Here is a 13,102-nt window from a genome sequence, read left to right on the forward strand (position 1 = left end):
CCCTGGACCCTGACACCTTATGGATGGACTTCCACTGCCTCCCCAAACCCCTCACCAGTCAGTCGGGCATCACCTGTTGATGATCAGATGGCTTTTAACGCTATCTTAAAAAAAAGCAGCCAGAAACTTCCAAATTGCCACGCAGAAGGCAGTGCCTGATTCAGACTTTGTTGAAAACATCTTAAAGGAGAAGCCTCCTGCCAGTCAGGCTATCCCATTACTGATGTCTATAAAAAAGACACCTTGCTCCTTTCTTGTTGACGCCCGCACAGTTAATCCATGAGTGGAAAAGCTTTTTTGCCCTCCCCCTAGTAACCTTCTCTACATTAGAGGGCACGCCACTCCGGATTCTCTAGTAGTTACGACAACGATTAAGAGGGCAGGTGTCCTCTTGTCCACAGACGAGGCACCGCCTGATAATGCACAAAGTTGTACGCACTGGGAAAAAGGGTTACTACTACTACTGCATCATACTCCACACGCATAGCCAACAACACTACACTGTTGGCTAGCTACTCGGATGTTCAATGCAACCTGCTGCAGGAGGGCTTTTAAGAGGTCCCTGAACCTGTGCGGGCTCGCCTGCTTACGATTGTATCTGAGGGCATGCAGGTGAACCCCAACATTCTTAAAAGTACGCTAGACGCTGCTGAGACAGCGGAAGGACTTTAGCCCAGGGCACCCTACTAAAACGGCACGCCTAGTTGAACTCCAGGTTCAAGCCAGAAACCCAGGCATCCTTCAAGCCGGTGGAGGATTCCAACTTTTTCGGCAAGGCTGTTGACAAGGCGCTGAAAACAGCAAAAAAGGAGCACGGGACTCTGAGTAATTTGGCTCAAAGTCTTTAGAGGCCCTTTCAACAGAGAGGGGGGAGGTTCTCGTCGATCCTTACGTAGGCAGTCCTACTCCCGCTCCCCTCACAACCAGTATGGTTCTGGAAACAATTGGTCCTTGGGGTCGTGGATCTACCTCCACCACCCCAAATCCACTTAGGGGACAATACTGTGGGAAATGAAGGGGTCGTAATTCTACCCCCATGCCTCCCCGGTCGGGGGACGTCTAACAACATTCCTGCACGCATGCGAGGGGATTACAACAGACCAGTGGGTCCTCAAGACGTCTGGCCATGGTTACTGCATCGTTCAGCCAACCACCTCGATTCAGACCTCCGAGATCAAGACCCCTAATACCAAAACACCTGAGTATCCTGCTGCAAGAGGTCGAGATCCTGCAGGAAAAGGGCGTTATCGAAGTCGTCCCACTTCTACAGGTAAACAAGGGTATTTATTCAGTGTACGTACTTGTACCCAAAAAAGATCTCACCATGCGACCTGTGCTAGACATGCGCCCAGCAAACAAATTTGTCAAACATCAGAAGTTTTGTATGGTCACACTGAAAGAAGTAATTCCTCTGCTAACACAGGGGTTTACATGGCAACATTGGACACAACCGATGCATACTTTCATATTTCAATGTTGTAGGCACGCAGAAAATACCTAAGAGGTCACGCTACAGCACATTCTAGATCAGCTGGAACAAGGAGACTTCCTCTCCTCTCTGGATTTGGAGGATGCATACTTCCACATTTCCCCCCCCCCCCCAAATTCACCAACGACCAAGAGGTTTCCTCCAATTCATCGTGCAGGTCAGGCACTATCAATTCAAGGCACTGCCTTTCTGCCTAAAATCGGCACCACCGGTGTTCATGAAGTGCCTTTCTCCGGTAGACGTCATCTTTCAACGCTCTGAGGTGTAGGTGTACCCTTACCTGGATGATGGTGCAAGTTTCGTCCCTACCACTAGCAGTACAACACTCCATGGAGACTGTCCAGTGTCTAACTTCTCTGGTGTTCTCCATCAACTTTCCGTAGTCCAGCATGCAGCCTCCTTAAAATGTTTCTAGGCCCGCAGCTCAACACCCTGGCATGTCTCTCCACCCCCTTGGAGGCGAGGGTCAGCTCCATTCTGCAGAAGGTTTGAAAACTGTCCAACTTGAAGATTGCTTCAATCCGCGCAATGACGTTGCTACTGAGAATGTCCTCTTGCTTTCTGCTAATCCCATATTACAGACTGTACATGGGGCCGCTGCGTGTGTTGGAATTTCTGCAACAAGTGTCGGGGTCCTGGGAAGACCAGATTCTCCTTGCACCTGCCTTCCACAAAGCTATGCTATGGTGCTGCCATCGTTGGAATCAGATACACGGAGCACCTTTTTCACCTTCCAATGCGACAGTCCCCACGGATGATGCCTTAGAAGGGTGGCAAGCACAAACTGGTCAATACCATGCCGGAGGGCTGTGGCAACACCAAGACAAAGCCTTTCACATAAATGTCCTAAAGCTAGAGACAGTGTTCTGGGCTCTTAAGTCATTCAAGCCACAACTTCAAGGCAAAGTGATTCGCATCTTCACGGACACCACCACTGTGTTCTATATCTGATAGCAAGGAGGTACCCAATCACCAGTCTTGTTCAAGGAAGCTCAAATGCTATGGCAGTGGGTGATGGCGCATGGAATGTTTCGCATCCCCTGTCACCTCCCGTGGATTCACAATACCATTGCAGACTCTCTCAGCAGGCAGCTCCGCTCCTGCCACGAGTGAGAGCTTCACTGGGTCCAAGTTCTCTACCTCTTCTCTGTGGGTATACCCTCAAATCGACTTAGTCGTCACAGTGGCCAACTGCAAATGTGTACAGTTTCCAAGTACATATCCCCATGGTAGGGTGTTTTACTCTATGCCTTTCCACTGATTCCACTACTGGTTTGAGATCTAAGCACACTCAAACAGAAACCCCGCAGGGGGGGGATCTTGTGGCCCAACCTGGCCACAACAGATTTGGTACTCTGACCTACTGCACCTGTCGTAACTACTAGAGAATCCGGAGTGGCGTGCCCTCTAATGTAGAGAAGGTTACTAGGGGGAGGGCAAAAAAGCTTTTCCACTCATGGATTAACTGTGCGGGCGTCAACAACGAAGAAGCAAGGTGTCTTTTTTTTTTTTTATAGACATCAGTTATGGGATAGCCTGACTGGCAGGAGGCTTCTCCTTTAAGATGTTTTCAACAAAGTCTGAAACCCTTGCATCCAGCTGCCTCCTCTTTCCGATATGCTCTCCCAAGACAGAGGGTCAGTACTGCAGCATGACTCGGCATCCCTCAAATTGAACTGCCGTCTCCTACAGCGCTCGAGTTCAGCCACATCCTACTGCCTCCTGAATGCACGCAAATTCTAGCCAAAGCTAGAGCGCCCTCAACGCTCTCGTGTTATAAACATGAATGAAAGATTTTTACTATTTGGTGTGCATCACAGCAGCTGAACCCTCAACCAATCTGAGCTGCTCATGTCTTGCCATATCTCCTTTCGCTAGACAAGGCACGTCTGGCTCACTCGTCCATCAAGGTTCATTTAGAAACTACTTCACGATGTACACATACCGCTAATCAACCATCTCTGTGGTCACAATGACTTGTCAATGAGTTGCTTAAAGGGCTCTTCTGAGGGTTTTCCCCTGTACAAGCACAAGCTATCGCGTGGGAACTAAATGCAGTACTCTCTCTAAACTCATGGGACCTCGGTTTTGAGCCTCCATCGGGCGCCTCTCAATTTCTCTCCTGCAAGACAGCATTTTTGGTTGCCATCGCTTCTACCTGTTGAGTAGGGGAATTGCAAGTACTATCCTGCAAACCTCCTTAGCTGACTTCACAAATGCAAGATGATTCTCGAATTTAACCCTTCCGTCACGCCCAAGGTCCCTTCTGCGTTTCATCTCAATGAACCACCACCACGGCTGCTGCTGTGGTTCTTTGGCTCCTCCGGCAGAGCGGGCCTTGCACTCTTAATTTCGATTGTACCCTCAAGTTTTATGTATCCACACAGAGGTAATCCGCAAATCTTCGCAGCTTTTTATGGCATTTGGACCTGTGGGGAAGGGCATGGCCCTAGCAAAATGGCATTGCGAAATGCATCCTGATAGCCATCAGCTGGCCAATAGGCTTTTACCAGGAAGACCAAGAGCACACTCGACCAGAGCAGTGGCATCTATTACAGCCTTCCTGTCCAGTGTTCAGCTGCTTGACATCCATACCTTCACATGGTTCTTCTGCATCGATGGGGGTTCCAGGGAGGAGTCCCGAGTCGGCAAGGCAGTGCTTTGCATCCTATTTGCATGAGGTGAGTTACATTGCTTCTGTAGAGCTGTACCGCCTCCAATTGGTTGTGTGTATATATACTGCTGTATAATCTTATTCAATGAGCATGTGAATCCATGAAAGGTTCGATGCTGGAGAAGAAACCAGTTACTTACCTGTAACTCCTGTTCTCCAGCATGGGGTCTGGCATGGATTCACATGCTCATGAATATTCCCCGTCGTCAGGCTGGGAATCCTCGGTAAAGAAAAAACCAGTATCAGTTTCGTTTCTGATCTGTCTTTCGTAGTAATAACCAATCACTGGTCTCTGCGTCATACTGACCACAGCCAATGACTGCCCTCTACCTAATCACCGCCTCTGGCAGCCATCTTCAGATTTTTACCGCATGTTCATGTGTTGGGATCCTTGTGCTATTGCTCTCGAGCGTTAGTGCTATTTTTTTCACGTTTTTTTCTCAAAAACTTCGTTTTTTCGGTCAAAAGAGCCTCAAGCTCCACCGACTCTCCATCCGATCAACGGGGACCCGTGTCGGATTCGTCTGCGCCCCTCAAGGGTGAAGATTTCGTCGAGCTACGCTTTTGGAGGACTCCAGAAGTTTCTCAGGCCCGGTCATGGCCCAGGAGAAGGGAAGCTCGACGCCCGGAAAGCTGTTCAGGGTCTGCCCTGGATGCCAGCTGCAGAACGTCTTCAAGGAGGACGAACACTCTTTTTGTCTTTACTGCCTACATGAGGACAAGACGCACGTGGAGAAGGACTGTGCGTTTTGCGGCAACATGTCGGAGCGGACCATGAAGGACCGCCATCAACGTCTCGCCAACTGGCTGGAAGGGAAGAGCCCGTCCGGCGAGAAGAAGAGGAAGAAATTCGAGCGGTCTTCTAAGACCTTTGAGGACGCCCCGGCGACGGGGGTCCAACATAAGGCCAAGCACCGCGAGTCCGCTGGCACCGGGAGCGCCGAACGGGCGGGCTCTACGGGCGCCAGGCTGGGCGCACCCTCCCCGGCACCATCAACCACGAGCCAACGCTCTGGGTCGGGTAAGAGGAAGGCCGAGCACCCGGCGAGGCTCCTAGAGAGGCCCCGGTCGAGCTCGAAGGCGGAGGGGGAGCGAGGCACTGTTCCCCCCCCCCCCCCCTCAAGGATAAGGCGGTGAGCGCACCTAAGGTGGTGAAGGCCTTAATCCATCCGGCCAAGCCCTCTATCGAGTCTGTCGCGGCGGCCCTGGCTCAGCCTGTGGAGGCTACGCCAGTGGTGGCGACCTCGGGGCTCAGAGTCTCCCTGCCACCTCGGAGGGAGTCCTCTTTTGTGCCCATCGATAGGACCAGTGTGAAATGCCCCGTGGGGAAGAAAAAGGGGGGGGGGCAGGGCGTCGTCGTAGATTCGGCCTCAACCTCGGAGGAGGAGCTGGTCGAAGTCTTAAGCCACGGCCTCGGCGTGGAAGAAGACCGGCCCGTCGGGGTACCGACGGGGCCCCTGATCGCCCGTCGGATTCCCCTCTGCCAGCGCCGCGAGACAGCTCGGTGGCCATTTTGTTGGCTATACAGTCCTTATGCTCAGAGATGAGGACGAGGCTACCGTTGCCTACGGAACCTCTCCCGTCGGGGGACCCAGAACCGGGACCTTCTGGGGTTCCCCCTACCAAGAAAAGAAGGATCCACCCTCCTCCTCCTTTTCAGCCGTCGCGCCCCTTCCAGCCCTCCTCCCCGTCCACCCGAGGGGATGATACGGGGACTGACACGGCAGCGACTGGTACGGACGACGAGGTATACGACGAGGATGTACGGTCGTCGCCTCCCACCAGGGCTTCTCCGCCCGACGAGATTGGATCGTTCCACTCCATGATCGCCAGGGCATCCGAGCTTTTCCAACTCTGCCCTGAGGAGAAGAAGAAGGAAGGTTTCCTTTATCAGCGGCGCGAGGCCAAGAGGATGACGGTCCTCGCAGTGCCTCTATCGGACGACATTTGGGATGAGGGCCTCACCCTCCTCAAGAACCCTTCCACGGCGCCAGCTAGAAGAGACCGGTACGAGAAAAAGTACCGGGTCCCAGACACGGCCCCCCTTTGCCTCCGGGCGCAGCCTACCCCGGACTCCGTCGTCTCCGCAGCGGCCAGGAAAAAAGCGGGGGGGGGGGGTGCGGCCTCCACATCGACTTCCCCACCGGACGGCGAGGGAAAGAAATTGGACGCTATGGGACGCAGAGTCATCTCGTCTGCAGCGACGACGATTAAAGCTGCCAACGCCTTGGCTATCGTGGCCCGATACGACAGGGAGCTCTGGTACAAACTGGCTCCCCTGCTGGACTTCTTGCCGGACGACAAGAGGGCAGAGGCCCTGGAGATCCTGCAGGAAGGTGAGGTGGCTTCGGACCACGCCATTACCGTTGCGACGGACATCGCCGACACTGGGTTCCGCCAGTTGGGCAACGGCATTTGCCTTAGGCGGCGTGGATGGCTCAAGGCTACGGACTTCGTCAAGACGTTCAGACCAGAGTCCTGGACATGCCCTTTGATGGGAACAACCTGTTTGGGAAAACAGTGGACGATTCCCTTCAGGCCATTAAAGCGGACACCGAGACGGCCCGGGCCCTTGGAGTTCTGCAACAACGACGGACGCCCTTTCGGAGCAGCGGAGGCAAGGGCGCCTCCAAAGGTTCCGGCGGCGGTTTCTCCTCCTACCGTCAAGCGGCCCGCTCGTCGTCTCAGGAGGCCTACAGAGGACGAGGCAAGTCTGGCGGACCCCGCCGTCGTCGCCAAGGACAAGGCGGCAAAGCCTCGTCGAAGCAGGATTGAACCGGCCTTGGGGTCGGGCCCCCACCGAAGCACCCCGGTGGGAGGCCGGCTGGCGAGCTTCGTCAGCGTGTGGGAGTCCATCTCCACCGACCGTTGGGTGCTGGACGCCTTGGCCCGGGGCCACGCGCTCGAGTTTCAAAGAAAGTGTCCGCGCGTCCCCCCCCATGGCCCGGAAAGAACTTCACGTCCATCAACTTCTCCTGGAGGTAAAGGCGATGCTCAAGGGCGCCATCAAACTCGTCCCAAAGAGGCTTCGGGGCTCCGGAGTTTACTCGAGATACTTCCTCGTGAAGAAGACGGGGGGATGGCGCCCCATCCTGGACCTGCGACGTCTGAACAAGTTCATCAAGGCGCAAAAGTTCCGGATGGTCACCCTCCAGCACGTCCTGGGTCAGCTGGAGGAAGGAGACTTCCTGTCGTCGTTGGATTTGGAGGATGCCTACTTCCATATTCCCATCCTGAAGGGGCACCGAAAATTCCTCAGGTTTGTGGTCCAAGGGCGTCATTACCAGTTCAAAGCCCTCCCCTTCGGACTACGGTCGGCACCCAGGGTGTTCACCAAGTGCTTCGCACCGGTGGCGGCGCAGCTGCGCCGCGAAGGGATCCACGTCTACCCCTACCTGGACGACTGGCTCATCCGAGCCAAGACAAGGGAGCTCGCCGTGGTTCACATGGCAAGGACCGTCCAACTTCTCACGGACCTGGGATTCTCCGTGAACTACGCCAAATCCCACCTGGTACCCGCGCAAGACGCTCTGTTTCTGGGAGCGAGGCTCAACACGGTGTCCCTTCTGGCCTCCCCGTCGGAGGAGAGGACCAGGACCATCCTGGGCAAGGTGCAGCGGATGTTGGTGGCCGACGCGGCCATGGTGAGGTCCATCAAGTCCCTCCTCGGAATGATGTCTTCCTGCATCTACCTCATTCCCATGTGCAGGCTCCGGATGCGCCCGTTGCAGGAGTTCCTGGACGCGCGCTGGATCCAAACGACGGGCAGCTTCGAGGAAAGGATCACACTCGACGACAGTTTCCGACGAGCGATCCGGTGGTGGGGCACCCACGCGCATCTGATGGCGGGCATGGACTTCCAGACCCCAGCCCACCAGGAGACAGTGACCACGGATGCCTCCCTGGAAGGGTGGGGAGCGCACACCGAAAATCTGCACGCAAGAGGCCTTTGGCTCCCGACGGAGAAATCCTTCCATATCAACGTCCTGGAGCTCCGTGCAGTGTTTTGGGCCCTCAGGTCCTTCCTTCCGTCCCTCAAGGGCAAGGTGGTGAGGATCTTCACCGACAACACCACCACCATGTTTTACATCAGGAAACAGGGCGGAACCAGGTGCCCAGCACTGTCCAAGGAGGCGCAGGACCTGTGGCATTGGGCAGTCACCCAAGGGATGTTTCTGGTGCCGTTTCATCTGGCAGGGATAAAAAACACCATCGCCGACTCACTCGGCAGGGAGCTGCGCTCGTGCCACGAGTGGGAACTACGGCAGGATCTAGTGGATCGCCTCTTCCGACGGTGGGGCACACCCCAGATCGACCTGTTCGCGACGGCGACGAACTCCAAGTGCCGGAGGTTCGCCCGCAGGTTTCCCCAGGCGAGGAGCATGGGCGATGCTTTCTCGTTCCCCTGGGAGGGCCTGTTCCTCTACGTGTTCCCTCCTTTGCCACTGCTAATCCGGCTCGTCAACCAGCTCAAGAGGTCACGGTGCAGGATGATCCTCGTCGCACCTGCGTGGCCGAGGCAGATATGGTTCCCGGACCTTCTGGACTTGTCAGCGTCCCCGCCAATCAAGCTGCCGGTGGACGCGGATCTGCTCTCCAGGGAAGGAGGCGCCATCCTCCACCACGACCCGAAATCGCTGAACTTGCAGGCCTGGCTCCTGCAGCGCTAGAGTTTGGAGGATACGACATACCGGCCGACTGCAGAGAGGTTCTTGCAAAGGCCAGGGCGTCCTCGACTCTTAAATGCTACGGACACAAATGGAAGAGGCTCTCTGTCTGGTGCCACGCACAGAAGATTAACCCTCTAGGGATTACGGCTCCCCAAGTACTGCCGTACCTGCTGACGCTGGCCAAAGCTGGACTGGCACACGCGTCCATCAAGATTCATCTTGCTGCGATCTCCCGATACACCAGAACCACGGGGCGGACGTCCTTGTGGTCTCATCGTCTGGTGAAAGAGTTCATGAAGGGACTGTTCAGATCGTTCCCGCCGGTGAAGGCTCCGGCCCCGGCGTGGGAGCTCAACGTGGTGCTGACCAAGCTCATGGGACCTCCGTTCGAGCCTCTGCACTCGGCCCCGTTGAAGTTTCTGTCGTGGAAAACAGCGTTTCTTGTGGCCATCACCTCCGCACGACGGGTGGGAGAGATCCAGGCCCTTTCCTGCAAGGCCCCGTACTTGACTTTTCACGACACGTGGGTAGTGCTCAGGACGCACCCCTCCTTCATGCCCAAGGTACCGTCGGACTTCCACCTCAACGAACCCTTGGTGTTGCCTGTATTCTTCCCGTCGCCTTCGTCGCCGGCTGAGAACTTTGCACTCGCTGGATGTGGCTAGAGCGCTGAAGTTCTACGTGGACCGCACGAAGTGTTTCACAACTCTTTGTGAATTTTGGACCTGTCAATCAGGGGAAGGCTCTCTCGAAGGCTTCCATTTCCAGATGGCTCTCCGGCTGTATCATGTACTGTCATCGGTTGGCAAACCGACCGCTGCCTGGCCGTCCGAGAGCCCATTCCACCAGAGCGATCGCAGCTACCACGGCGTTCCTTTCTGGTGTGCCCCTGCTGGACATATGCAGGGCTGCTACGTGGAGGTCGACGCACACCTTCACGAAATTCTACTGCGTCGATCGGGATTCCAGGGAGGAGTCCAGGGTCGGCCAAGCAGTGCTGCGCAACCTGTTCGCCTGAGGTGAGCCTGGTGAGGAGGTAAGATGCTTAATGTTGAGTTTGATGTAATGCTTAATGTTGAGCCTTTGCCACCTCCCGTGGTTGTGCATGTGTGTACTGCTATGTATTCTTTATTCATGAGCATGTGAATCCATGCCAGACCCCATGCTGGAGAAGGAACAAGTTACTTACCTGTAACTGTTGTTCTCCGGCATGGGTCTGGCATGGATTCACATGCGAACCCTCCCGCCTACCCCTCTGCGGCTCTTCACTTGGTCATACTGCCACTTCACGTGCTTCCAAATCTGAAGATGGCTGCCAGAGGCGGTGCTTAGGTAGAGGGCAGTCATTGGCTGTGGTCAGTATGACGCAGAGACCAGTGATTGGTTATTACTACGAAAGACAGATCAGAAACGAAACTGATACTGGTTTTTTCTTTACCGAGGATTCCCAGCCTGACGACGGGGAATATTCATGAGCATGTGAATCCATGCCAGACCCATGCCGGAGAACAACAGTTACAGGTAAGTAACTTGTTCCTTCTCCTGCATTCATATCCTTCATTGATTCACTTGCGACCCTCCCGCCTACCCCTCTCTGGCTCTTCTTGGTTCCTACTGGCACATTGTGTGTGGGCTTCCAAATCTGAAGATGACCACCAGGAGTGAAGTGAAGGAGGACCGGGCAGTATGGAGTGATACTGATGGACTACAAAAGTGACAAGCAGTTTTAAACTTTAAAGGTAAACTGCTTTTAATATTACTGAGGATTCCCAGTCTGACTAATTTCAATGATCATGTGAATCCTCGGATAACAATGATGGAGAATAGTTGTTACAGGTAAATAACTTGTTCCTTACCTTCATTAATTAAAATCTAAATTTTTATTTATGCTTGATCGTTTTTCTTCAGTTATTTCATAAGAAGTTCAATGTGTGGACTAAACATGTTTATATACTTTTATGGGAGATACCTGTTGGTATGCCCTGTGCTGTATGCAAGTGTAATTGCCTCCTTTGGCATGTCTGTAAATCATCAAAACAATTCTGAAATTCTTACTAATCTAAACAAACGAGCGCAAGAGAATTATATTAAATCAGAAAATACCCCTATGTTAATTAGTTCTAGTAGGAAGGGGTAGTTTTTCTTAGTTTTGCAATTAAGTGTATTCTTGATTGTATGTGCATTTGATAGCTTTTAATTACAGAAGTTGCTAACCATGCACTGTAATGGTCTGCCACACAATTCTGCAGACTCATGCTCTCTTTGTGTTCCACAGGTGGGTGAACTCCCTGCAGCCGGCGAGAGTGACTCGATGGGGTGGCATGATCTCCACGCCGGATGCTGTTTTGCAGGCAGTCATCAAGCGTTCACTGGTTGAGAGTGGTTGCCCCACCTCTATAGTTAATGAGCTGATAGAAAATGCTCATGAACGTAACTGGCCACAGGGCCTTGCCACACTGGAGACACGGCAGATGAACCGGCGATATTATGAAAACTATGTAGCCAAGCGTATTCCTGGCAAGCAGGCTGTGGTCGTAATGGCCTGCGAGAACCAGCACATGGGCGAGGACATGGTGATGGAGCCTGGGCTTGTTATGATCTTTGCGCATGGAGTGGAAGAAATCTAAAGTATTTTTAAACTATTACAGATACTGCTTAAATGGAAGCTGTTTTCAGCAAGAATTATATGACGGAGAAATGAAATATGAACCTTGCAGTGATGCTGGTCAGTCAGGATCCCCATATAAGGGCATTATCCTTGAAAGCCTGTTTGCTCCATAGGAAATATATATTGCAAACACTTGGGGTAATTGCACCCAATAGCTGGGGCTTTGCAGGGGAGCCTTTTGAGAATCCTTAATCCTCACTTATGCAAATGCAACCAGGGTTCACCCTACTGCAACAGGTCCATTCTTCAAATGCAAGAGGATCCCGATGAATGTAGAGCACCTTTCAGTTTTGAAAGAAAGCACAAGAGAGGACAAGTGCACACTTTTTCTGTGTCCCAGGACATGATGGGATGCCGTCTCCAAGCCTTCACATGCAACAATACTTCAAGGACGTCTAATGGAGAGAGCATGTAGAGGGTCATTGGTGTGGGGTATGTGCTATGCAGCAAAATATGAAAAGTGAATATGTTGCTGGTGTTTATTTGGAGCAGAGTTTACATGCCTCTTCAGTTTTGTAACTGGTACAACAGCTGACCTGTGTGTTCACTCGCCTGTCCAAGGACCAACGTCTCATCAATAGACTTTTAACAAGATGTTGGAATATAAACTGTTCAAAACTGTTCTGAAGTCTGAATATAAATTCTGTTCAAAAGTGTTCTGAATGTCACTCCCCTCAAAAAAGCAAGTCTACTACCCTGCCTCTTTGTTGAGGCCTAACAACTGTGCAGATCTCCTGTGGCCTGCTGCTGAAAAGCACAAGAGCATCGGTTGGTTCTCCTGTACCAAGAGAACTCGGGCAAAGTACTGCTCTATCCTTTGTGTTGAGGCATAAAGGACCACCAAATCTCACATGTTTGCACTGCAATATATATAGGGTATATAGGAATATGGATTATGCAGTTGCCCCAGTAAGCCAGGAAGTATGTGCCCAAACTCCACTGCCAGCAATCCTATTGAGCTGGCACTTGTTATGTTCTTGACATCACACTAAGCTTTATTTGTTGTCCTGGCATTCATATGATGACTGTATCGAAGTATTTTTCTATTTTGTTTTTCTGTGTATGTCTCTTGTTTTTTTTGTTTTTTAACATATAGTGAATTTTATTTTTAAAAGAATCACTTGTTTGACACCATCTTATTTGTTTATTGTATTTAAGTGTGTTCTCTTACAGAGTGGGCAGTGTGTGGAAAGGCCACAGGCAGTAGCTGCTGTGTGAAAATGCTTTTTCCCCCTGTTTTTCAATTAAATAAAAATGTTTGAATCAGGTACACTTAAACACTTCAAATGACTAATTTGCTGAAAGGATGGGAGGCATGTGACTTTAATCATGCAGGAGATATCGGGCCCGTTTGAGAATCCCTTGGAATGCAAAGAATGGCATCTTCCTGAGCTCCTTGCTGCCCCAGCCGCATCTCTTCAAACCTCTCTTGTTTTTGTACATGCCAGGACTAACTATATTTCTGTATTTATTCTAGTTTGATCATATCTCTGAGGCATCTGTTGTATATGAGAAGTAGGACCCTCAAGCAAACTTTCAACACAATACAAAAAAGAGAAAACATAAAGATGGCATTAACAACCCATCATCCTGTTTCCTTG

General features: G+C 52.2%; 1 protein-coding gene across 2 annotated transcripts in view; it reads left to right on the forward strand.

The window, feature by feature from the left end:
* RNF41 (ring finger protein 41) overlaps positions 1-12,779 on the forward strand; it is a 382,702-nt gene extending 369,923 nt beyond the window's left edge. For both annotated transcript variants that reach the window (XM_069653751.1, XM_069653750.1), the window contains one exon: positions 11,109-12,779. In XM_069653751.1, the coding sequence (XP_069509852.1) occupies positions 11,109-11,460 (352 nt within the window). In that variant the 3' untranslated portion in view covers positions 11,461-12,779. The remainder of the gene's footprint in view (positions 1-11,108) is intronic.
* Positions 12,780-13,102: the final 323 nt, after the last annotated feature.

The sequence above is a fragment of the Ambystoma mexicanum genome, chromosome 3q (assembly GCF_040938575.1).
Source record: "Ambystoma mexicanum isolate Mex_15411 chromosome 3q, UKY_AmexF1_1, whole genome shotgun sequence".
In the NCBI taxonomy this organism is placed as follows: domain Eukaryota; kingdom Metazoa; phylum Chordata; class Amphibia; order Caudata; family Ambystomatidae; genus Ambystoma; species Ambystoma mexicanum.